The sequence below is a fragment of the Amblyomma mixtum genome, chromosome 3, assembly GCF_055824585.1.
Source record: "Amblyomma mixtum isolate Tamu chromosome 3, ASM5582458v1, whole genome shotgun sequence".
NCBI lineage: Eukaryota > Metazoa > Arthropoda > Arachnida > Ixodida > Ixodidae > Amblyomma > Amblyomma mixtum.
Genome location: NC_143014.1, coordinates 109,889,115 through 109,915,357, shown reverse-complemented (window position 1 = coordinate 109,915,357; position 26,243 = coordinate 109,889,115). Strand labels below are relative to the sequence as shown.

At 47.2% G+C, this 26,243-nt stretch overlaps 1 protein-coding gene across 1 annotated transcript; it reads left to right on the top strand.

Annotated features, from left to right (window-relative positions):
• The first annotated feature begins 14,047 nt into the window (after window positions 1–14,047).
• Window positions 14,048–25,541, top strand: LOC149351353 (uncharacterized). The gene is made up of 4 exons (XM_089580700.1): window positions 14,048–14,363; window positions 18,466–18,772; window positions 19,876–20,107; window positions 22,727–25,541. The coding sequence occupies exons 1-4, from the start codon at window positions 14,295–14,297 to the stop codon at window positions 23,874–23,876; spliced, it is 1,758 nt and encodes a 585-aa protein (XP_089436826.1). The 5' UTR covers window positions 14,048–14,294; the 3' UTR covers window positions 23,877–25,541.
• The last annotated feature ends 702 nt before the right edge of the window (window positions 25,542–26,243 follow it).

Below are 26,243 nucleotides of genomic sequence, written 5' to 3'. Positions count from 1 at the left end.
TAGCAGCAACGGCGACTGCACGCAGGTGAACACTTTTTCACTCGTGTCTTTGACCTAAGGGTTACATGTGTTCCGCAGTATCATTGAAGGTATGCGTGTTTATCATATACTTTGGAGCAGCTGGATACCTGATGTCAAATGTGCTGCCTTTAGAACAATATAATCTCTCTTCCTGGAGGCCTCAACATGTGGCGGTTTCTTCATGCACCACTGTGGAATAATTACTCCCCTTCGAAAAGAGCGCACCCCTGCAACTGGGCGTGCATTTACGCGAGCGTGACGTTGGCAGGAAAATTAATCGCAAAACTGGCGCCAACGCTCTAGACTCGTGCGAGAGCGCTTGATTTGCGCTGTTTACTACGTCCTTACTTCAGTACAGTCCCGAATATAGATATGAAGACGTTTGTGCTCTTCGTTCCCCTGGATTCTGAATCGCTCTTATCGGCCTGAGGACGCAATCTGCACCTTTCTTGAAGCAAGCGACATAACAAAGGTGCGACAAGCGACCGGAAGCCACAGGAAACAATTGTCCGCTGCATTCGAGTTGCCCTGAAGGTTGCAGCTAACCTTAGCAACAGTGCACGCTGATCAACCGTTGTTCCATCTGCGTCTCTCTCTCTTTTTTTTTTTTTTTTGCTCCACGTAATCTTCACCAAGTGGCGAGGTCTATTCTCGCCACGATGACCATGCATTGCTTTGTCTTTGTTGTCCAACTCTTGTAGCTCAGTCGGGAAACACCCAGAGCGGCCGTGAAAGCATATGCACATTGCCGCAATAACTTTGGAGTCGTTGTTAGTGGCAGCCGCAACTTTGCTGCCCCTCAGGACCGAAATTGTCCCGCGTTAAAAAGCACGCAGAAGAAAAGCACCCATCTCAGTTAATGAGCCTTGTATAAAGGGTGTTTACGTGCAAACACTGGAAGCCTTAAGGCTCGCCAAAGTGAGTTATTTTAACCACCCTGTGCTCTTTGAACTACTTTGCAATCGCTACTCACGGGGGTTTTTGCATTTCGAATTAATCGTAATGGGGTCGCCGCATGCCGGGATCGAACCCCAAAACATGTTAGTCCAGCAGCCGAACACAGTAGCTGCTGCATCATCGCGGTAGCTCAACTACTAAAGTCATGTTTGATTTTATCATTTCGCATAATCTTCACGCAAGAAGAATAAGATTGGTTGACAGCTGTCAATAACCTTCTCTTCAATATCCTCTACGGGAGGCCTTAACGACAGTTTAACCTCGGGATATCCTATGCTAACTTCGTTCACGGCATTCTGTAACGCATGAGTGAATAAAAGAAACAACTTAAATTCCAATATTGGTAATCAATGATATGAACGGCATTGGTAATTCAGTGAAACTTTATACTTCGTGGTCACTTCAGTCCTGCGCAATTCTATGTTGAAAAGTCGCGCGAACAAGACTGAAGAGAAGCAAAACGGGGCACGAGTTGTTGTGCAGGAACGTGGCACATCAGCGAGAGATTGCACCGTGGCATCTTTAAGTATAAGAAATATAAACAAGGCTGCGGAATAACGCGAAACGTTCGTTGCCGCTCGCTCGCCATAACAGCGTTTTCACACGTTCTTTTTTATTCAGCATTCCGATGCGAGATGACTCAGCGGCAGGGCGCCGTTGACCTACCCCGTCGTGTCAGTGAACTTCGTCGCCACATGTCTGCCGTTTTGCTCTACATAGATTGAACCTTTATATCAAGGCGAATACGTTTCCGTATCTGAACGCTGCAAACAATTGTCTCAGTACGCGGCTGAATACTACAAGGCTGCCGCCGAGTAGCTAAAAAAAGAAATTTCTTTCATTGTTAAGTACAGTTGGCGTGACATGTCATGCAGTTGCAAGAAAACCGAGCGTCTTTTTTTTTTTGTTGGTGTCCTGGCAGCACGAACTCGTCTCTCTGCTAACTGATAGCTCCGTTAGTCAGCCAACCTTCAGCAAAAGTCGTGAAGAAAAAAAACTCCTTGAACAGTTGCCACTGTGTAACGCGAGATTCGGCGACAGCTGTTAAGGTATTTTAAGAGCGGCATACATAAATGTATAGCTATAGCGCGCTATTTTTAGTTTTCTACACATACTCGTTCTTCGATTAGCGCTGATTTCCAGTCCGGCGTTACATGCGCGCCTCTCTTCGGGCGGCGTGTTTCTCAGCAGTCGCCCCAGACGGATCGTGCTGCATTCCATCGGTCTCGCCATTATCTCCTTCCTTCCGCAGTGACCACTCTTCGGATGGTTCCCGTGGAAGCCACCCTCCCTTTGAGACTTCTTACGCTCTCGCCAAACTGTCTTCCTTCCCCAGTAACCACCCTACCAGTGTTTCCCATGGAAACGCACCCGCCGATTACGCCGACTACTACTACTACCACTACACCAATGCGAAACCCAGGAACGGGTACTAAGCAGCTGTCGCTGGAACAGCTCCTAGTCTTGCGGCCCTGTGCCTGGGCAAACAAGTAAAAACAATAGCTGCCCCCCCCCCCCCCCCCCCCTTGTTCCCTCATACTTTTGAGAAGGCCCACAGTCCAGTTCTCACGGCCAATATGGCCAGTGAAAATCAGGATCACACTGGGCTGATGACAGGATGACTTTTGGTTACTGGCCGGTCAGTCTCACAAGACAGACTGCCGAACTGCACCCCATGCAGTCATTTGTCCTGGGCGAAGTCATTGACTACGCAGCGGCAACATGCTGCGCCTGCGGACAACTAACTCGTAGTCTGAAAAACCTCCCCTGTAAAGCCATCGCTGCAAAATAAGGACGATTATAGGGAATTCTGAGTGAGACACTGGCAGGTCCATCCATCTTTTTCTACGTGAATGTTCCTACATTTCACGCTCGTCGAAACATGATACCATAGCCCACAAAACCATTGTCTTAAATGACAATTTTTAAGCCCTATATCGTAATGAATGTCACTTTATTCTGGATGCCGCAGCTTAGAAAGCAAAGTCAGTCACGAACATATTGTACCGAATGACACTTTATTATGGATGCCCCCGGTTAGAAAGCAAAGTAAGTCACGAACACACAACCTGAACAGAGAATATCACGTTGCCTGGTCTAGAGCGTAGGTATAATAACAAAATATTAACCTTTAAAAAGAAGGTCAGACCGACAGGGCACCCAAAAAAGTACAATCGGCTCCGAATTCAGAGCTCACAGATGTGCTCATAAGTCCCCCTCCAAGGCACGGGCCACCAGTCGCCAGTTAGACATAAAACACATTTTTCAATTAGGTGTCGTAGGATGTGAAAAATAAAAATTAATGCGTTATTAAAGTTTCATGAAGTTTCCACTCGTTTCTCATTCGCTAGGCTGCAATATGATTGTCGAGCATCAAAGCACCCCCAGATCATGCAGTCGAAATGCGCGTTCTTGCTGCAGGCTGTTGCGGTTTAGACAAATTAAGCCGCACAATCGCCGGACGTCGGTCTTTTATTCAGTTTCTTAAAGGCTAAACCTGTCGCCTTGGCAATGTGGATAGGAACGACATGCCATGGTGGTGTCCTTTAGCAGTGATCCATTCAAACTGGTTTTCCCTGAGGTGGATGAGCGAACGAAGGCTGCACATCGTATGTATACAGTCTGAATCCTCAGGGGAAGTAAGTTGCGTTCCTAGTGAAGGGATACGGTGTTTTAATGCCTTTTGCGGTAGTCAGTAAGGTCTAGAATACGTCAACTTTAGTTTATTTAAATTGTTTAGATTTGCGTGGGTTTATGCACAGTATGGAAATATATTCTGTGGTTTTACTCGTGAAGAAATTATTTCGGGCGTGCGCAGGCGCGAAACGTGGCGGTTTAAAGGAGAAGAAAGCCTCAGCCTTTCCTCTCGTTCTCGTGATGAAGGAGTGACAACGACAGTCGCGGTGACCGCCTTTTCCCTTCTTTTTAACGCACATGCATACAAAGTAAGTATCGGTGCCCCAGAGATGGAAGTAAGATAAATAGAAGCAGTACCCACGAATGATGACCGCGCCACTCAAGTTCGCATCTGAAGACGCACGGCTCCTTTGACACGAGAGCACTCGACCAGCACGCGATCAGCACGCACACAGTACGCTGCTCTCAAAATCCAGATTGTGCCGTCTTAGATAGACAGGCATGGGCACAAACACGTTGGAAAAAGAAAAGAGACAGATAAGGACACTCAGAAGCTTTGTTATTTGACCGCGGTTTATTCTTAGCTATATTTGAATGGGGAAATTCGCGCAAATCCTGCAAAGCGAGCAGTTTCAAACGCACGCAAGCACGCACGCAGGCAGGAATGCAGGCACGCAGGCACGCACGCACACACACACTCGCGCACGCCCACAGTCCCTGCCTCTGCGTTATTGTAAGGTCACAGGAAAAAGGAACTGGGGAACAACAGGAGCTTTCTTCAGCCAACCTCTGTCGTAGTTCGGAGGACGAGGTTTCTCTTTCTCAGTGGAGTGAAAAATAAATTGTATTAGATGTAAGGAGTGATGCGGTCGAACAGAGAACCCCGGTATTTGTTGACTCCTTGATCATGAGGAAATGAAGCGCGCATCTTTTGGTGCGAGATGGGCAGCATTTGTTGGGTCACGGCACCAAGGGTAATCGTGTTTTCAAAATTCTAAACACAGACAGTGCTATTACTACCGGCTGGCTACAAATGTCAAGTTGCAACCAGGACTTTTGCTGTAATAGTTAATTGTAAGTTTCCATTAGAAATTAGCTAACCAGCCAAATAGTTAACATGACTCATCTGTTTTTTGATGTCCAACAACACTGATATTACTATGTCTCACAAGTGGGGCTCTTACCGCAAAAAGCTTTTTTTAAATAACTATTGGTGAGCTTCCCTGAAACATACCACCAATGTGGCACTCCCTCTGCGGCACTACCTTATGAGAGTGAATAAGTGTTTAAGTGACCAGTTCTGTGTGAGTGTGTTTCAGTTCATCCTTATCACTCTCATCTGGAGTAGTCTGCACAGGCAGACTACCAGGCTAACTTCTCCAGACTCATGTTAAGATGTCACTAATGAGCGCCACCTCTTCCTCCTAGACAGCTGTTCATGCGCATACAGTTTCTTCATTCTTGGTTCTACTTGCACTTGGGAACCAAAGGCCAGTCTTTTAAAACCATCATGATGCTGCCCAGTCACGAAATTGGCACTGTGCAACGGTGCAACTTGCTGTGCAGCTTGCAACTTGTGCAACTTGCACCGTCGTGATTGCAGACTGGCTCGCGCAGGCGCCGCAACCACCGTCGACATATCGGCCTGCCGGAGCAATGAGGTCGTCGCGCCTTGCCAGCAGCTGATTTCGTTCACTCAAGTCACAGTTAAGAGCAGCACAATCGTGGTGCGCGAATGCACTTGTCATGTGTTATTTTTTTGTATTTCGCGGGCTTTCTTTGGAGTTCGGAAAAAAAAGATACACTGAGGCTTTCTTTGTCGCAAATAAATGATCAATTAAAACTCTAATTTAGGCCAGTTGCTTCATAGCTTGAACTTTAAGGGTTTGTTGGAACTTTTGATGGAATCAGGCTGCACCTGTGGTGAAATGCGCATGTGACGATTTTTATCGCTGTGTTTGACCTCTATGGCATAAAGGTGTAGCTCTCTATGAAATAAACCAGTTGGAAGTTGCGCAGTGTACATGTCGTTTGTGTTTCCTCGTTTTCGTCCTACATTTTGCGCAAGTACGTCACCCCTTTGAAGCAAATAAATATAATGGGGGTTTGTGAAGGTGCTCTCCAACTTTGTTATTCACATCTGCTGTCTAAAGTCAATATTTATGCATTTAGAAAAATTATTTTAATTTCTAATTAATTAATTGCAAAACAAAAAAATGCCTAAGATGCGCAAGCCGGTTGGTTGGTGTATATGTAAGTGGTTTCCCTGGCCTACCTCAAATATCTAATTTTTTAACCCTTGGCTAAAGTTAGCCTGGACACCCTGTATATAGCGTTCATTGATTACGAGAAAGCATTCGGCTCAGTAGAAACCTCAGCAGTTGAAGTTGAAGTTGAAGTTTATTTCCTTTGTTACGAAGTTTATTTCCTTTGTTATTTCCATTACGAAGTCATGCAGGCATTGTGGAATCAGGGTGTAGAAGAGTGTTATGCGAAAATATTTGAAGATACTTATAACGACTGCACAGCTACCATAGTTCTCCATAAAGTCGGCAATAAAATTCCAATAAGGAAAGGTGTGAGGCAGGGAGACTCGATCTCGCCTATGCTATTCACTGCCTGTTTACAGGAGGTATTCCGGGGCCTAAAATGGGAGCAGTTGGGGATAAGAGTTAATGGAGAATACCTAAGCAATCTGCGATTCGATGATGACATTGCCTCGCTATTTCACTCAGGACATGAACTGCAAAGCATAATCAATGAGTTAGACAGGCAGAACAGAACGGTGGGGCTAAAAATTAACATGCAGAAAACCAAAGTAATATTCAACAGTCTAGCAAGAGAACAGCAGTTCGCAATTGGTGGCGAAGTGCTGGAAGAAGTAAGAGAATATTTAGGGCAGGTAGTGAAAGCTGATCCGAATCATGAGAGGGAAATAGAAGAATAAGAATGGGGTGGAGCACATATGTCAGGTTTTCTCAGATCATTAATATGACAACTTACCAATATCCCTCAATAGAAAAGTGTACAACAGTTGTATCTTACCTGTACTTACCTATGGGGCAGAAACGTGGAGGCTAACGAAAAGGGTTCACCTTAAGTTAAGGACAACGCAGCTATCTAGGAAAGAAAAATGGTAGGTGTAACGTTAAGAGACTGGAAGCGGGCAGAGTGGGTGAGAGAACGAACGCGGGTTAATGCGATTCTAGTCGAAATCAAGAGGAAGAAGTGGGCTTTGGCAGGGCATGTAATGCGAAGGCAAGATAACCGCTGTTCCTTAAGGGTAACGGAGTGGATTCCAAGAGAAGGCAAGTGTAGCAAGGGGCGGCAGAAAGTTAGGTGGGCGGATGAGATTAAGAAATTTGCGGGAATACGGTGGCCGCAACTGGCGAAGGACAGGGTTAATTGGAGAAAAATGGGAGAGGCCTTTGCCCTGCAGTGGGCGTAGTCAGGTTGACGACGACGACGACGATGATGATGTCATTGCTGCGCCAGAACACCCCGCGTGTTTAACTGCCAGTCTCTAGCGCTGTGCTTTGGATGTCGTCGTCTTCATCAACTTCCATCCGTGCGCAATGAATCACGAACACACTAATATTGTAATATTGCATTTCCGGCGCACATTCGAAGTTACACAATTCATTCACCAACTTTGCACAAAATACCCCTGTCCTATGCGTATACACTTGATTCGCGGGCATGCCCAGGATCCGCATAATATCCATGTGGATGCAATGACACACCTTGACACATCCGATATCCCGCCACCTTCCCCTCTTCCCTCAGATCCGTTCCTGTCCCATGTTTCCGAGAAACACTCTTTGCGTCAGCGAACACGCGCTCTAATTCCTCCGTGTTCGTACCCTGTCCCCCGGAGTCTCACTCGGGAGGAGGAGGTATCTGTGCGCCGGATTCGGGCAGGAGCGGCTCTGACTCCTTCTGTGCGTCATCGGTGGCGTGACAAACGTTACGAAGTGACAGACAAGTGTCCCCATTGTGGTGCTGCGCCCGACCAGTGTGATGAAAAACACTTGCTGTGGACTTGCCCGGCTACAGCTTCCGTGAGACGACGTTTACTAAGAAAGGTTGGCCTGCGATGGGACGTTGCAGACGACTATACCAAGTGGACTCTAGATAATCACTATATCACGAACTTTTGCCGCTTTTTAAGCGAGGCTTGTTTGCACTCCTTTTTATAACTTTCTTTCCTTTTTCATTATGCCTGATGGCAAACAGCTCGAATAATAAAAATATATTGCATTTCCCTCTAAACCGAGCCTTGAACACAAACCGAAACTATAATGAAAAACAGTGCGAGTGATCCTAATTTGCACTTGACCTAAACGCTAAATCATCCGTCATTTTTTTTTACCACTTACTTGACCGCCAAATTAGCACGTCGATCATTCACTCTATTTTAGGTTTTTCTTTTTGTTGACAGCAGACTGTGAGCTCGCACTTTTAGTCAAGTGGTATCAGTGAAAATTTGACAGTAACTCCGCACGGATACAAATTGCTCGCGATGGCGAACTGAATCCCTGTCCTTCTGACGTAACGGTTTGGTCTGAGAAATCGGATGGCATTATTTTCAAGCGTTTTTCCGCTGATAAAATCAAACATACTGGGCTCAGGGACACGTTAAAAAAAAAGAAAGCTTTTGTGCTTGCATCTGTCGAGCGACAGCGTTAACGAGGAGGCGAAAATACGCTATACTTATCGTCACTTAAGGCACCTTATCGAGCAAATTGCACCGTTCTTCAGGAGAATTATCACCAAAATGAGGAACAGCTTCTGCTAGTTTCTTGTCTTATCTTTCCTCTCTTTTGTCCTCTGTGCTTTCCTTAAGTAAGGAGCAGGAAGGTGCGGCGGTAGGGATGAACGGCCTGTTCGCCGTTTTTGCGGGGAATATGCTTTGCTGTGAAAACAAGTCGCCTTTTCAGACAGTGTTTGCCTGCGCCCTTTCGGCGGTACTCCAGTGTTATCTCGCTAGGACATCGGAGTCTGAGTCCGGCTCGAGGGAAACTGCCTCCACGCAGGCATGCAGTCCGGCTACTGCACCGTGAAAGTCAATGCCGTTGCTCTCTCGACTTTGAGATTAAGTTGGCGGTTGCATGCCGATGAAGCTAGCGATTTCTTGCTAGTTCACCATCCATGTCCATATAATCGAGAGATGGGACACGGAAGACGCTTGCATGCCCCGCGCACCGCGTTAAATTAAAATCAGCGCAAGAAGACACTGTGCTTATTGCTTGCTCTTTGCACTCGCTGGCGGATTTGTTTGTCTTTTGAGCTAGAGTTTCAGACAAGTTCTATACTTCCTTATCGTTGCCGGAGATAAGAAATTAAACTGGCTATAGGCGCGTGCCGTTCTTCTTTTAATAAGCGGCACATATTTTCAATATACTGCGGAACACGGCTGCACGCGAATGCGCAGCAAGGAGGAAATATGTGTTAGCGCTTTGTCGCGAGCGATGACGGTTTTGTGTGTCGGTTTGGCCCTAAGTTTTACAGTGGCCTATTACTGAACGTATCGGACAAAACACTGTTCATTTATTCAAAACAGCGTACCGGCAAACAAAACGAGAAAAGGTAATTGAGCGACGGTCATGGCCACTAAATAGTAATAGGGGGAGAAGGGATTAACTCTATTTCCAGCGTAAACTTATTGCCATTGATGCGCGGTCAATCGCCGTTCCTGCTCCATGGGTGGCAGCAGACTGGGAATCCAGCAGCATTCGTGCAAAATGGAAAAAATAGATGCTGCCGCTTTCAGATCTTAGTCGCCTTGCTAGTACCACGGTGCCAAAAAACTTGACAGCGCTGAGGAATTCAAGCGCAGTGGGGTAACTACAAGGCTATGTAATTGTGCCTGCAGCAATGGTAGGGGCGAGAATTTGGAGACATCAACTGTGCCAGGGCTTGAACGGCAAATTTCATCGAAGCTTCGCGAGTGACACGTCGCGGACAGCGTCAAACTCTCGCTGTGCAGTGCACTCCGCCGTTGCACAGATCATTTTCTGATGGATTTGTATGCGTGTTTGTCAACTGCTGGATACGGAACCATGAGAGGCATGTGACTGCAGGAGAAACTTGATTGGGTTTGATACAGTGGGTGTGGAAGAGGTATATGATTCAGCTCTGACAAAGTAGTTGAAGTGGTCGAATATCCCGTCGATTGGTTTTGCATTTCTTTTGCGATAGAGGGTAAAGACAGTCACTCGTATGCTAGAACTTGTTTTTTTTAGAGCGCAGCTCTTTGGCGTCCGTTCCTGGGTTTCGCGTCGGCGTCGGCGTCGGCGTCGGCCTCGTAACCAGCTCCGCCCCCAATGTCACGCTTTTCAATTGGTCGAAATGCTCGTGACGTCACAGTGCGCGAATTTCAAATGGGGCCAATTGTACTTTGGCTAGTAACCATGCAACCAATCAAAGGGATCGTATAGTGATGCTGCAACTAAGTTGGACTGAGTTTAGTTAATTGCTTAATTAATCAATTAGCCTAATTAATATAGAGGAGAATGAAGAGGTCAGAAGAAAAGAAAAGAAAGACGCGCTTTTCAATTGCTCGAAATGCTCGTGACGTCACAGTGCGCGAATTTCAAATGGGGCCAATTGTACTTTGGCTAGTAACCATGCAACCAATCAAAGGGATCGTATAGTGATGCTGCAACTAAGTTGGACTGAGTTTAGTTAATTGCTTAATTAATCAATTAGACTAATTAATATAGAGGAGAATGAAGAGGTCAGAAGAAAAGAAAAGAAAGACGCGCGCCGCAGCGACAACAGCGTCCGCGGAAGGAGACGCTGCTGAAAAAAAACAGATAAGTACGAAGCCGCGTTCCCTCCACCACCACGCACTTCCCCACTGAGTAAGACGTTCCTCGTTTCATATACGTTGTGGCGAACATCCTAGACAGTTCCAACAATTGACAGGTTAATGACAGAACACGATGGATAGAAATAAATAATATAAATATGGAATAGCCTAATTAACCTTTCTAGTTAGACCACATAAATCAATAAAACCGAGAACGAAATTGGTCGAGTTGGGGAATCGAACCAGGGTCTCCGGAGTGCGATACGAGCACGCTAGCCACTCCGTAATGCCAGCTGAATGGTTTGGAATGAACAAAGGCGCGTCTAGCTAATACGGCGTCTTCGTTCACTCCCATCTTCCCCCTTTCCCTTACGGCGAGGTGCAGGTGTCCACCCAGATATGCGAGAGAGATACATTTCCTTTCCTCAAAAAATAAATTTACCGTCCAGCAAGGCGTACAGCCGAATTGGCGATGGCGTTCTGTGGACTCCCTGGCAGCGTTGCAAGACGCTGTCGCGTTCCACTCTTACAGGCGAAGCTTAACATGCTAACCACACATCAGTAACACACGCAGACAGCCAATGGACGCGTCATTCGCTGGCAGCACTTGATTCATCATTCACAACCACATTCTTAACGTACGCTCCCTTGCCGCACATGCCAAGGACGTACACCACGATCACATTCTGCGCCATTCCTCTGTACTTTGCTTTGCTGAAACCTGGATGGATCCCGAAGAGCCTCTCGAAATCATAGATTTCCTATACTGCTGTGGTGCTCGCAGAGACCACAACAGAGCGGCGGGAGTCGCTATCTACTTGCTCACAGGTCTCTCTGCCATACCGGTCGAAATGTTTGGCACGTCACATGAAGTTGGCGAACTGTGCGCCGCAAAGTTGCCCAACGGCTTGCTGGTAGTAGCTGCCTACTTCGCCCCTACCGCACTCACGAAAGACGTCGTGCACTTCCTGCAACTCGCATTAACCGTCCATCGATCCACACCGATGTTAGTAGTGGGGGACTTTAATGTTGACATAAAGACAAACAGCAATTTCCTAACACTTATGCGGGAGAACATCCCGTTCCTCTCGCTCGTAACGCGTCCCACGGCTGTGACAACCTCGCGAGGCACTTGTATAGATCTCGTCTTTGAGAATCAAGCATTGGTGTACCAAGTCGAACATATATCAGTCTATTTCTCCGACCACAAAGCTTCCTTCATGACTGTCAAGAACTGTTAGTGGAGTCTTTGTTAAAGGAATACGTGTGAAAAATAAAAAAAAAAATTCCGTGATAGCGCATACATGTGTTGCTCGATTTCTTTGCCTCAATCTATCGAAAAGGTGAAACAGCTTATTTGCTACGCTCAAATTTCGCATTAGGAAGTAACGTAATCGTCGGTAATTTCTTGGTTTTGCTGTCTAAGAACCTTTGAACTGCCTTGCCGAGCTGGTGACACCACTTAGAAAAGGCAGACCTATAGAAATTCCATATACTTAGGCCATTTGTTCTCGGGTTTGATCTTCTCCAGATTTCTCAGGGTAGAAATCGAGCGATATTTTGTGAGCTGAAATTCGGGCAGGAATCGCGTTATTCAAGCAAGAGTTCCACAATTAGAGCTTGATAAGGACATAGTTTGTAGCAGAAGACAATTTGCAATAAGTGCTAGTGTTTGTGCAGGACATAAAATGCCATATTTTTTGCACGTTGTTTCGAAAATAGCATGAAAATAGCAGGTTGCAACTCTCAACCACACATTAAATAAGATATTTCTTTTTTTTTCTAATTTATTTGAAATATTTCGCTATGTATATTATAAACTGTTGCGCTGTACGTTTGCGTCCGGGAAACACCGATCTGCCTTGGTACACTGAGTCATTAATTGCGCGTAAATGGGATCACTTTAAACGAAGAAGAGTCTTGCAGCAAAATGCCGCTAGCGTGGCTGGCGCTTGATACAGCAGTGTCAATTAGATGTCTGGTCAGTGCCCGGGATTTTTGCTTCTCGCTTCTGTAATGTACTGTTCGAACTTGACCTCAAATAAACTCCGTCATGTATAAAAAGTGTTGAAAAGAGTTTAAAATGATCACAGATCTGAAAACACTGCTCTGGATGTCCGCACAAGATGTCCGCTAATTTTCCTACGTTCTCTTCAGCTTTATGCATAGGGAAACTAAGTTTCCTAGAAGGCTTATTTTCGTGTTGAAATCGGGTTTGACCAGACTGTGAGTAAATCTGCTCGGGGGGCAAGAATCGGGTAAAATCGGGTCTAACCGGATACGAAGAACTCTACATACTATACATGGCAGTTATAACTTCGCCACCTTAGCGAAAACGTCAGCAAATGATCCCTCATCCCTGTAAAGGATCCCTCAAGGCTGCGGTAGAAGACGTGACGGAAAATCTGCAAAACCAGCGAATCCGTTGTAGCCAATGGTTTTGTGGATCGCTCAATTTCTGTGTAGTTTCAGAATTTCTCCCCCCTCCTCCTTTCCCGCAACGAAGTGACAAAGGGTGCACCAAACCTCCGCCTCTCCGCTTCCGTAAGTGTGCCCGATTCATAGCTGGCGCACAGATGGCGCGCACACTCTCCTCCACACGTGCCCCTTATTGTGCAAGCCCACCGGGACCACATTTTCGTTGGCTGCTGGGTGGAGGCGACAGTTCCAGGTTGCATCATACTTAACTAACAACAATGGGGTTGACTGCAGTTAAAGTCGCTAATACTACAACCGCTGAAATAAAATACTGGCGCAGAAAAACAAATACCGGTAATGAAACTCAGTTCGAACGCTGCAAGCTCGTCTTAACAGTTATTTTGCCTTCATAAGTCGTCGCGGCATTGGTATCGGGCTTACTATGACAAGGGCGCTAATGTGTTATCGTGCTTCGTTTGCGCTGCAGGACTGTGATGGAATATTTTTCGCTCTTTAGGGTTCGTAAGGTAATGCGCGTCGTAATACGTCGCGTGTCAAGCGATACCGGCAATTTTGCATTTGTCTTAGAAGTCAACTCGTTAGTGCTGACTCAACCGCAAGTAGTGCTGTTTGAACGGAGGCAACTTTTCCTGCATAACCGACAGCTGTTTTTACGGTCTGCATTGCCTCGAAAACGTCATTTCCTTCCTTTTTGATTGGTTTGCTCGTATGGAACTTTTCATTTTGTTTTCAATTGTTGCGATTGCCTACTTAGGTTTAATACGGTTCAGCATGAGGATACTATCGCCTGTCGCCTATATCGCCCTTTCCTTATTGCTCACTGAGCCAGACCGCTCATCGCCGCGGTGTCCACGTCTTGCTGAATGGCATGTCAACTTCATTCGGGCCGGAGGTCTTATCGTCGCCCGGGCAAGCCTCGCGAGCCAATGGTATGAACAGTGGTGCGTACGGCACCCGCATACGCTGCAGACACTGTACGTAGCGCGTCGCGTATAGAATACGAGGGGAACAAAGAAACCCCTCCGCACGGCAGGGGAAACACAGAATCGCAGGAACTCAGCGCGCCACTCTGTACACGCCGCCTACTCCATCGGTGATAAGCAAAGACAATGGACGCGCAGCGACGAATTGGCGCCCGGACGTGGTCGATACTCAATGGCCGATAAGAGCGCGCTGTGGCGTTCCAGAAGCCATAAGGCCGTAGGCGCAGCGCGCCCAGGAGCAGACACGCTTCAGCCGCCGTCGTGCAACGTGGTCCGCAGCTCGAGTCTTATTATCCCTTCCGCTCCCCCCACAGCGCAGACGCTTCCGAGCAGGCCCCTCTGACTCCCGGAGAAGTTGAGACCAGCCAGAGCTAGCACATCAGCCGAGCATTTGCAGCTGAAAGATTGTCTCGCAGACGCCACTGTCTCACCCAAGCCGTCCCATGGTGATCAAGAGCGGATATGTGGACGTGAAACTGCCACCGAGCGCCCGCAACAGCTCCACTTGGAAGGTTCGTGCGTCCCTCACACGTTTGTGTCCGGATTGTTGTGTCGCGCACGCGCGTTACTGTCGACGTCTCAGAAAGCAATAGCTGAATGAACTGTGAAAGTCGTCCAACACTCCGCTTTCGTAGCGCATTAGTACTAGCGAGAAAGCGCTCAGCTTCCTCCTAGAATTCGATTATCATTACCTTTCGTTCTGCTCTGCAAGCGAGGCTCCAAAGCGAGGAAAACTTATTACTGCCTTACTTCTTGAAAAGTGCCGATAGCCTAAAGCACTTGGGTGGCTATCATGCGAATGGAAGAACAGGCGGTAACCAGAAAACGATGAGTGCAGACGCGGCGCCGTCGCGCTTGCCATCAGGTGCTGACCTCCTGATCGCTGGCGTTGGCTGCCACTTCTGTTTGTATGCCTGGTAATTGCACGAGCAAAGTCCTTGAATATGCTGCTTGTTACAGTGCTATTAACCCCAGCGCTAGCTATTATTAATACATGCGTGCAAACTGTACGAACTGCATCTTAGTCTTATCCACTTATTGCGTTTTATGCAGCCGTAACAAGCACCGATATAAACGTTCAGAGTGCTTTCTATTACACGAACACAACCACTTTGCTCTGTCTAAATGGAAACAAAACATCAGTTAGATACCATTATGCAAAATGGCCAGTGTTTAAGGAATGCTGTTCGCGTTTATGCCGATGTCATGTCGTTTGAAGCCGGACGTGCTTAAAATTATATTACCCTAGGTTTGCTATACTTGACGATGAATTAGTCTAAAAAGAATTGAATTGCTTTGCTGCATTCAGATATTAAATGTATAATAAGTCGCAGAACTCGTATCCCAGCAATTTGTGCTGATAAAATATTGCGGGCCTTATTCCCTACGAATGTAGCGGCATAATAGCCGTAAATTCGCTATTTAAGCACCGACTAACCCAATAAAAAATTTTCTGTAAAATTTTACCCATTTCAAATCGTTCACGAAGCTAAATAAATTGCGACGGCAATGGAAGCCTTTGCATAAGGTGTGGCAAGAAACGACAGACGTCCAGAAGTAAGCTAATATTACTATGAGAGGCTGATGAGACCAACAGAACTTGTCCTTGTTGCGTCTGCCTTCAGTAACAAAAAGTTTTGTCTTGTACTTTGTTACTATTTTCCAATAACCGCAGAGATTCATGCTGTCTTGACCCAATTTTCAGCTAGGGAACGGATGGCCAGTGTTGTTTCAGGTGGTCCTAGGCAAGTTAGGCATCTTTTACTCAAATAAGCGAGCAAGCTGAGGGCTTTCAGAATGATTATTGGTTGAAAAGGACAGTGCGTCTTCGGCTGATTAGAATAGAGTGCTATCGCCGCTCATTTAAATGAGCAGTGAGATGTCCCTGCATAATGTCCATGCATAGCTGCAGCTTTACGGCAGAAGCATCTCGAGCACCAGCGGGCAGGTCCTGGTACGTGTTGTATGCACCCCACCAAGTCCACCATTGTTATTCATTTATGTAAGAGCAATTACCCAGGAAAATCAGTGTATGTAACCTGAAACAAAAACAGAAGGGCTGTCTACGACAGACGTTTGACGTCGTACATACAAGACGGTTCACCTTACGTGAACTAAGGTTTCAGTATGAATTCGATAATTCAGCGAGAACCAGACCAGCCCAACTGCTCTTAGCGCTGATCATTTTCGTTGCATTTTCAGGCCCTGATATAGCTACTGCGTCCAGCCGGACTATTTATTTTCGACATTCTCGAGAAACGACAAAAGTTTCAGTTGAAAAACTGTTGAGCATCACGACAAACACCAAACAGCTGTCATCCAAAAAAGATGGCTTCGCCCTAAACGCTTTTTCTCCATTCATTAAGGGTGGGCGCGTGATATTCCAGAGGCGCCCGCGATCGCAGCAGTATGCGCGCTGATAACGACGGCTGCTGCGCCAGTGAATGAAATAGCGATGACACGACAGCGGGCGCCGCCTGGCGTAGACTTCTAAAAGAAGAGCTTATAACATAGGCATTGCAACTGTAGCGTGCACTGTCCTGAAGGTTTTTTTTTTTTTTTTTACCATGGATTTGAATGAATATGCAGTAAGAGAAATGACGTGATTGAGTCCTTCTTTCAACAACTTAAATCGCAACTTTCACGAACTTTCTAATTCGCTGTGCAACTTTCACGCAGGCCAAGCAATGAAACGATAAAAAATTAACACAAACTTTTTACCTGTGCATTCAAGCAATAAAACATACACATAATTGCGAAAGGCAGCGCTGAATAATACTGGTGCTGTTTTATTCTTAAAAAGTGGAGATTTTTCCTCTTTTTCTTCGGCGAGGTTAGTAATATTTTGTGGTGTTAGCTGTTTATTTTCAGTCCAATTCGTCACTTTAATTTGTCAATGCTGGCGATGGCTTTCACACAACGCAAAGAAGGCACTCATCCCTGTAAAGAACGGTGGAAAAGTGTATTTTTTTTGCGCTACATCATGTAAAGAATTTCACTTTGCTCTACCCTGTGCAGCTCAGCAAATTTGAATGATGTGAAACGAAGTGACATGCTTGACCAGACGCCATGTGTAGCTCATTCCGCAGATGCCTCTGATTTACGCCTGGAAATCTACCGCTTGTTTAGTGTGCCAAGAGCACTTGTTTTTGCCAAGAGCACTTCGGTGGCTACGGGGAACCAACTTTGTGAAGTGTACGTTTCATGTCGCGGTTGCATCGACGTCAGGAAAGTTCCTGCCATTGTGAACGTGAACGCCCATTATTTTTCTCTGTATCCTTGCAGCCCAAATATTGTTCCACGAGTGGAGGCAATTCTGCACGGCCCGAGATAAGGGACCCTGGGCTCGTAGCTCTTCATTGTCCTTGTCAGATTCCGTGACACGGAAATAGTGGAGAGATCTGGAATGTGGAGCCGGTGGCGCACTTGTTACTAGCTATCGTCCCCGCTACTGATGGTAGAGAAAACAAGAAAACGAGTGCTTACAAAATACGGCCTCCGATGTGACACAAAGCGTCAGCCTGATACTTCACCAGGGATTCTAGATACTACGCGAGTTGTCGGCTCTAATCAGGGGCGGAATACTCCCGCTCTACCGGCAGATGCCGACCTGGTGGCGTTGCTGTTCACGCTCGCTTCGACTCGCCTGGGACTTTCCAGATCGTTCTAGAATTTCCGTGTAACGAAATCTAACAAGGACAATGAAGAGCTGCGATCACAGCTTCCCTTATCTGCGGGGTCTTGGAACATGTTGCGTCCACTCGTGAAACAATATTGGGCTAAAAGGAGAAGTGCAAAGAATTTTTGAGGTGTCGTTCTGAAATGAGGTCATGCCTGCTCACGTTATACACGTTGATCACCTTCATTTATTATCGCTGAAGTACGTGCTTTCGGGAGGGGCGGGGGGGGGGGGGGGGGGGGGGCGTTGGTGTGATACAGATAGCTCGAGAAAGGTGCATTAGAGCGATAAATGAAGAAAGCTATGGTGATTGGTACCACAATGAGAGCCGGGCAGTGAGTGCGTCAGACAAAAAGACGAATGGTGAGTAAGCTCAGGAAGTATGCAAGAAAAAAAGAAAATGTCTCGACGGGAAACTCATGACGACAAAAAAAAGAATGAAAGAGAACAATGAAAATTGCGTCATTGAAAGCAATGCAATGACGCAAATATCTATTGACGCGATGGCAAGGAAATGAAACAGCTACTTCGAACAGCCCGTCATGTTATGACTACGTGCATTTAACTGCAGAAACGACACTAAGAATTTCCTCTTAGAAAAAAAAAAAATAGTGCCAGAATTTACCTCGAAGATCTGGCATTTGGTGTGAAACGAATCGAGAATAAGGGTGCAACGAGAAGTCTCATGACATGCGCTTACCTCGGAAGATTGCTATGCAGTGAAGGATATTTACAGATGCCAACAAGCAATTCTCTAGATATTGTTCAAATTTAGTTAATTCAACCTTGCGGAAGCCTGCCAATATGCCAATTATTAGTACCAAGGAGCGCACTGATGGATCCCGTAATGATTCTTTCTGCCCTTAAAATTCCCACGAGTGTTCGTTGTGATGGTGGGCGCGAACCTTACCGGTCGTCGTCTCTGTGTGGCGCAGAGCTGGAAGCGGAAATGGGTGGACCTGACCCAGCTGGAGTCGGCGTCGGGCCAACCCTGCGACGTGCTGCTCGAGGTTCGCGCGAACCGCAACTCGGGCGTCCAGGCACGAGGCACGCTTTCACCGAAGACTGCCCAGGTGTTCCGCTGCGGCTCTCACTCGCGCGAGTTCGCCGTGGCCATACGGTCGGGTCAGCGGCCGCCCATGGTGTTCCTGGCGGGGGAGAGCGAGACGCAGAGCCAGGAGTGGATGGCCGCGCTGCGAGCGCTGCTTTGGCCGCCTGTGCCCATGGTGGAACTCGAGAATGGTGCGTGCACATACATCCCTGCAAGCGCAGTTATTATTAGCACTTTCGTCTGGGCGAGTTGATTCATAACAGCAATTAAAGAAATAAAATGCGCAGAGGGATTGAAGAAGAAAAAAAACGCAAGAGGCGTGAGGACAGGACAGAGCGCAATGTCCTGTCCTCACGCCTCTTGGGTTTTTCTTCTTCAATCCCTTTGTACAATTTTATTTCTTTAATTGCTGTTATTATAATCGCCTCTCTATGCTCGCGGCTCAAAGAAAGAAAGATGGAAACATAAAAGGCCATTGAACTGACTGCTTAATGTTAAAAATGTCGGTTAGTTCACGGCGCTTTCACCTCTGTAGTATAGATACCATCGGTCGGCTGTTCTCTTAGACACGAACATGAAGAAAACGTTTTTGTACAAGGACCCGCCGCGATGGCTTCGGGGCTATGACGTTCGGCTACTGATCCCAAGGACGCGGGATCGAATACCGGCCACCACGATCGCATTACATTGCACAGTACAGGACAATTTTTTCATTTCAATGGAGGCGAAATGCAAAACGCCCTTCTGTTTTGCGACGTAAGTGCAAGTTAGAAAACTCCAGCTGACCGAAATTAATTCGGATCTCTTCATTACGGTGTTTCACGCAACCCATGTGCAGCTTCAGGACGTTAAACTTCACACACCACACCACACCACACCACACCACACCACACCACACCACACCACACCACACCACACCACACCACACCACACCACACCACACCACACCACACCACACCACACCACACCACACCACACCACACCACACCACACCACACCACACCACACCACACCACACCACACCACACCACACCACACCACACCACACCACACCACACCACACCACACCATACCATACCATACCATACCATACCGTATCACAGCACATCACGTCATACGTACCATAGGGTACCGTACCATACCATAATTTTGCTACAAGAATAATTAATAAATTCCGACACTGTCCTCTTGCGGATGTAACGCGCGATGATCTCTCGAGGCCGGGGCATGAGTGGCGCAGCAGGCTTTTGTTATGGACATAGGCAGTGACAGAACGCCTGCGCTCTATTCGCAGTTCTGGGCTTCAAGTTTGAGGCGTCGCTGATCGACGACGCGTGGAGCGGCCGTGCGGGCCTCCTGGGCAGCTACGGGAACCTTTCCATCAGCGGCCACAAGCTCATCCTGACGCACCCGCACACGGAGCACGTGATACAGGAGTGGTATCTCAACACCCTCGTCCGGTTCCAAGTCTTCCGCAACAAGCACGAGGCCGATCACGGCAAGCTGCTGGCCATCGAGTGCGGGAGGTGAGCGTGAGTCTACGCCTGGCCTTGCTTTGCGGGATGCACAGTCGGCAGCAAAAGTTTACGAGACGCGGCGTGCGAGGCAGAAAAAGTGTATTGGGGAGCAGTCACTCAAGCCGATCGCCTGAAATGGTTCCAAGCATGAGGGGACGTGCATGCTCCACCCGCCGACGTCAAAAGCAGGTTGACAGGTATCACTAGGTTAATTTATTTTTTATTTTCCCGAGCGCACCCACGCTGCACAGTTTTGCCGACGGACGTAGTGCACCGCATGGCGACCTCGCTGCTGGTCTGCGTATCGCTTCGTGAGGTCCTCCGCAGTCCCTGCGCCTGTGATGTTCTCTCGTCGTATTGTGGGGTTACCACTATCTTCTTGGTCCTGTTAGCGTAAACGAAACCTCTATGTGTGGCTTAGCATGCACGGCACACGTCGCCATAGCGAGCCGGCCAGTCCATGGAAGTAGGGCTTGTCACTCTTTTGAGCGTGTGTGCGCTTCCGTGTTAGTTTATGCAGGACGCAGAGATGAAGTGTCATCTTATCGACATTTTTATCTCCTGCATATTTGTTTAACCTAGTAGACGCGAGCGGGATTTATCAGCTCTATTAGCTTGATCTCATACGTTCGAAGCTTCTTCTGGACATTGTACGCATGAGAACGTCAAAATATTCGTGGCACGATGCTTACCTTGGTTATACTCCTGCTCCCGATTCAATTGCGCTTACGCACTTAGTTGTCAAATGCAGTTACAAAATTTCAGTCTTATTCTGCTATTAGTTAACGAGAGCCAATACTCATGAAACTTTTTGTTTGCAATTGTACAAGGAAATAAGTATAAAAAAAGAGACTTACGCGACTATATCTATATTCACGAGTATTTCGTAAAACATTTTGCTGAAACAGCATTCCCTGAGGCGGAGGCCAGCTCCTAATCGATGCCAGCGTTGTCGCTGTCCCGAATTAACGCGCGCAAACATTGTAATGATGGGGGAAGTTAGCTTATACTAAAGATTGCCACTTGGTCCCAATGAACAATGGCTAGTATATTAATAGAATACGGCAACAGAACTGCATCATTGCTAATATTTCTTCATTTATTGTTGCTAATGGAGTACATGCGTGCATTGAAGTAAACAGCAGTGTGCGGCGTTCTCACTCAACTAATGCTTTGCCTAGTGGAAAACAGTTTTGTCAGTTTACGTGCAATAGTTTTACGCACACGTACGCATATGGACATATCATGACTAGTAGCTATTTGTGCTGATTAATGCATTCTACAGTTAACATCGCAATGGACAGGACATAAACGGAAGCGAAAACATACACAACACCTGTGTATGTAAGTGGCTCAGTTTGTTTTTCCCGGTCGGTTCAGCTGTTGCCTTAAAACACCTTGATTGTTAAAGTCTTCTAGCACAGGCATGCATGCAACCAGAGCGCAGCACTTTGCTCCACTTCTGTGCCCGCCTGTACAAAGATCCCAAGCGCGAAGAAGAATGTGTGACTGCATTGCCACCGATGCCTATACAGCACTATCACCGTGTCATACACAGCTGTTATCGGCGAGGTCGTGCGTAAAGGCGCGCATGAAAGGGCGGGGAAGTATTTGTATAACAGCGGCAGAGAAGGGAAAGATAGGCGAGCGCGTTGCCAAAACGTTTCATCCCTTCCTTCACATAAAGGCCCTCCGAATGGCTATGGTTTGGCTCGTGCGTGCTTGTTTTTAAAGATATGTAAGAAACGAGAGTTCCGCTCATAGCTTTGCTAACAGTGGTCTATACAGCAGAAAAAAATGAGAAAAAAATAGGGGCTGCCGTTATCGTAGAGCAAATAATTGCTCTCTCGCGCTTGCTATTGCTTGTTTTATTCGTTTATCTGAAAAAAGCACGCACCAAACTTCGCTCTGGAATGCGTATTTCATTATCAGTTTCTAGTCTGTAACATGCTTTCGGCACTGTAATAAAAGCTACAAGTGGCTCGGGCTTATCATCACTGAAAGCGAAGCATTGGCTGGTACCCAGTGCCGTCGCCTGCCCCGCCCTGCACATGGAGGTAACCGCGTCGATAACTCCCGTGGCAGTCGCTGAACCTGTTGATGGTGTCGGTGGTCACGCGCTCCCGCGTTCTCCTCGATAGTCTGCACGTTTGCATTACGGAGCGCCAGATTTCAGATGTTTGTTTCGTCGTATATGCTTTTGGCTTGACATCAGAAGACAACGTGTGCATGCACAGGAATTCTGTGCACGCAAAGCTTCAACCAACGAAGCATCCTGATGACTCAAGAGCTGCAACGTAAAAATACTATTGTGTAGCCGCCTGGGATTCTTGACTACGCATTCTGATGGCCTTTAGGAAGCGTTTTTGTGGTTTTAATGGGTCAGCTTAATGTTGACAAACGGGAAGCTCCACAATTCCGCCTGGGCAAATAAGGTTTTAAAGCATCTTTTTGTACACAACAGATAGGAGAAGGAGGTAAATAGAGGAGGATGAGTGTGTACATGCGTCTATTTGCCAAAAAATGCGGTCGCTTCAGCTTGAAAAGCAATATGCAGTTTGCTGCATTGATTCTTTATGCTTTGAACAACATGTGCTTCACCGCTTTTATGTCTCCTCTCCTCCACAGTGAGAGCTCGACGGGGAGGGGCGTACTGCACTTCTACTGTCCCGAGGCGCTCAACTTCGTCTACACGCTACGTGGCGTCGTGCAAGGCATCATCAAGCGCATGCCGCCAGAGCAGTACAGCTGGAAAGAAGTGCAGGAGATACGGTGCCCTCCGCCTTCCCGGCGCGAGAACTCCGCGCAGCAGCGTCGCCCAGCGGCCATCGAAGACAGCAGCGGCTACAGCGTGCCCAAGTCCAACGCCATCTCTGTGCTGCACATGCCCACGTTCAACGGGCCCTTGCCGCCTCCCCGAATGGACGAAGTGCAGCAGGGCTTCCCTTGCTCTCGCCAGTCGCACCTGTCCATCTCCACTTTCGACTCCGGAATCTCGGTGACGTCAGGGCACGTCGACAACGAACTCGAGTCGCCTGTGAGTGACGTGGCGTTCAGCGTCAGCAGCGACATCAATGAGCGCATCTACGAGAAGCTTGATGACGTGCTGCTGAGGAGAGCATCGCTCGAGAAAGAGCGCGACATACCGCCCCCGCTGCCTCCCAAGACTCACAGGCGACGCAAGTCGGAGCCGGCCAAGCCAGCAGTCGTCAAAGAGGCGGCTGGCGAAGTAGAGTCCTCTCCCAACGAGCGGCTTCTGAGACCGTACTCGATGCCAGCTGACATGGTGCCCTATCCAAAAGAGGAGGGCACTCATGTGTCCCCGTACGGCACGATCACGAAAGCCTCAACCGATGGCGACCAAGTCACACAGGACAATGAACTCCCGGAACAACACGCCACGAATGCGGATGCTCTCGAGGACGCTGAGGAGCACGCCATGGAAGAGTCCACTGACGGCCTTTCCGAACATGATGCAGGGAAAGGGGATGCCAGTGTGGACTGTGAGGAAACCGCGGTATCGCTAGGAGACTGCGCCACCGCATGTCAAACCTTTGAAGAATCCACTGGAGAGCAGAAGAAAACGGAGCGCATAAGCTGCGTGCTTGAGGCCGGCGACAAGTACGACTTTCAAGTCCTCAGAGCTGGAGGGAATCTTGCAGAAGAAAGTGGAAAGAAACAGAAGCGTTCCTACTCCTTGATCGCGTGTAATGATCACGTGCGGAGGCAGATGAGCCGACAACGAACCTTTAGTCTGCCTAGCTTGTCCATACACTAATTTTCATGTAACGTAGCCGCTGTGTATTAACATCGTAAGTTTATTTATCAACTATACAGTCTCAGACTAGTGTACATTGTCATACACCTTGCAACAGTCGACGAGAGGGCGTTCTTGAGGTTGCTTCAGCACACCATTCTCTCTTGCAGTGCCACCGTGCGCGGAATAATTAATATTGTGCATTTTAAACCAAACATAATGACCCGCTAAAAGCCATCCGTTGAGAAAGCTTCACACGTCACCTACGCTACGAAGAATATGTATTACTGAATTTCGATGTATCGTGTTAAGATTGCTGTTTTGTCCCATTACTGTTATTTTTTAATTAAACTAAACTAAATGGTAACTTAATTGAGAACACCAACTACTACCGTACGCAATGTTGTAAGGCATCAGCACTGGCTAGTATTGAATTTCTTTGTTCCCACCAACGAAGGAAAACATTCGCTCTTGATGAACACCATCATGTAACTTAAAATAGGTATAAAAACAAAAAAAGCCGAACACGTTGCCGGTCTTCTCAATCAGATGTCACTTAGAGCTTAAAAGGCAGACAATAGTCGGTGCGTAAACAGAGACGTTTTAAACTGCAGCTGCTTGAACAACATATAGTGTCTGCTGAAAGAAAGAGGGTGTTTCTGAGCCCCTTCAAAAGGGTGCACTCAAGGAGAGAGCGCGCAGATTTAATGACATGACATTCGATAACAGTGGTCCTAAATATGACATGAAAATTTTTTCAACGCGTCCTGCGAAATAGCAACCAGGCAATCGCTGAGCAGTGCGAAGATCATGGCGCGTCGCCATGTGTAGAAATGCAAATGCCATAATCACAGCAACCAAATTACTCTACCCCATCCTGATTTCGCTCAAGGTGCTTTTTTTTTACAGAAATAGTGCCCTTCCCGTCTTTAATCTCGCACTCACAGGAAGCAGCGTTCGTAAATCACAGTCTGCTTTGTTTGCGTGGTAGACTGCATTCGCGTCTTCGGAAATGGTCGGCTGAGCACCTCCTTAGCTTTCTGTCATTAACTTGTTTCGAGGCTGACGAGACATGCTAGAGAGGAAGGAACAGCTGGGGTCTTGTGGAAGTCACTGAAAAGCGTGACTTTTTGAACAAGCACATGCATTGTAGAAGCTATCAGTTCCGTGGTATTCACACAAGAAACGCCTACGATGACGAGTGTGCCTGACGTCAGCCGGCGAGAAAAATGCATCACTCTCCCTTAACTCCCGTCGCTGGTCTAGCCTGCGCTACCGTGGTACATAACTAGGGTGCGTAGTTTAGTTACGACCACGCTCGGTGGCATTTCATCTAGTTATGAATACCTCCGTTCTGATTTCTTGAAACAGACACATTCTGCCCTCTTTCATGTTTCTCGAACTATGTTAGCGCAGTTTATACCTGCGAACCTTTCAGATAACAAAGCAAGAAAGGTTCGCATCCATTGTTTTAACATTAAAATGTCGCCTCATTGAAATATCTCAGTCGTGGAGCCATTTTACAAGTTTGAGCGTGAATGTGCAAGTATGTCACTGAGTGTTTCACGCTGGATCTGCTGTACACATCGAGAGGAAGGAACGAGTATGGACCATTTGTATATATGGACCATTTTCATTCTGTACCATATATTTCATTGCCAATAAAATCGTCTTTAAATCACTTCACATGTTGATTCGGTACATTTTATTATATGGCGCTTCTATTGGTTGAGGCAACGTAACGAGAACACTGAAAAGCCGGAGGCCGAGTATGTGCTTGGACGCCCATTCGCCTCCGCGGATTGAGTGAAAAGCTTTGGCGCCGCTATTTCGGCCTGTACAAGGTTCTTCGTCGGCTATGTGAACTGGTCTGTGAAGTCGTCCCTGACGAAATTACTGCATCCCAGCGGCGCCGCGTATGACCAGAAGTTGTCCATGTCGTCCGTCTAAAGCCCTATTATGAGCGATAAAGGACGCTGTGTTTCCACACTCGGTGTTTATTTTTGCACAATCCGTTTTGTTTGTAGTCGCCTTATGCATTAAAGCATCGGGTCGATGCTTCTTTGAGAGGGGAGCAATGCCGCGAATCTTTGTAGTGATTGTTTTTTTTTTTCATCCTTCAAAGCTGCCGGCGCGCCACTTTATCGCTTTTTTTTGTGATGCAAGACGCGCCCAGATTTATCTCGATTGATCGCATGCATGCAGGCGGAGCCGATTCTACGTTGTTCCAGAATGTCCTAGTAACTTTCCACGCTTTATCTCGAAAGTTCACTATCAGCTTTAAAATGAGCACGGCCGAGATCGGCGGGCATTCGGTTCGACGACCGCCGAGCGCGCTTGCTGCTACGCCACCGCCGACTCATTCAATTTTTCGGGCGCAAGTCAGCC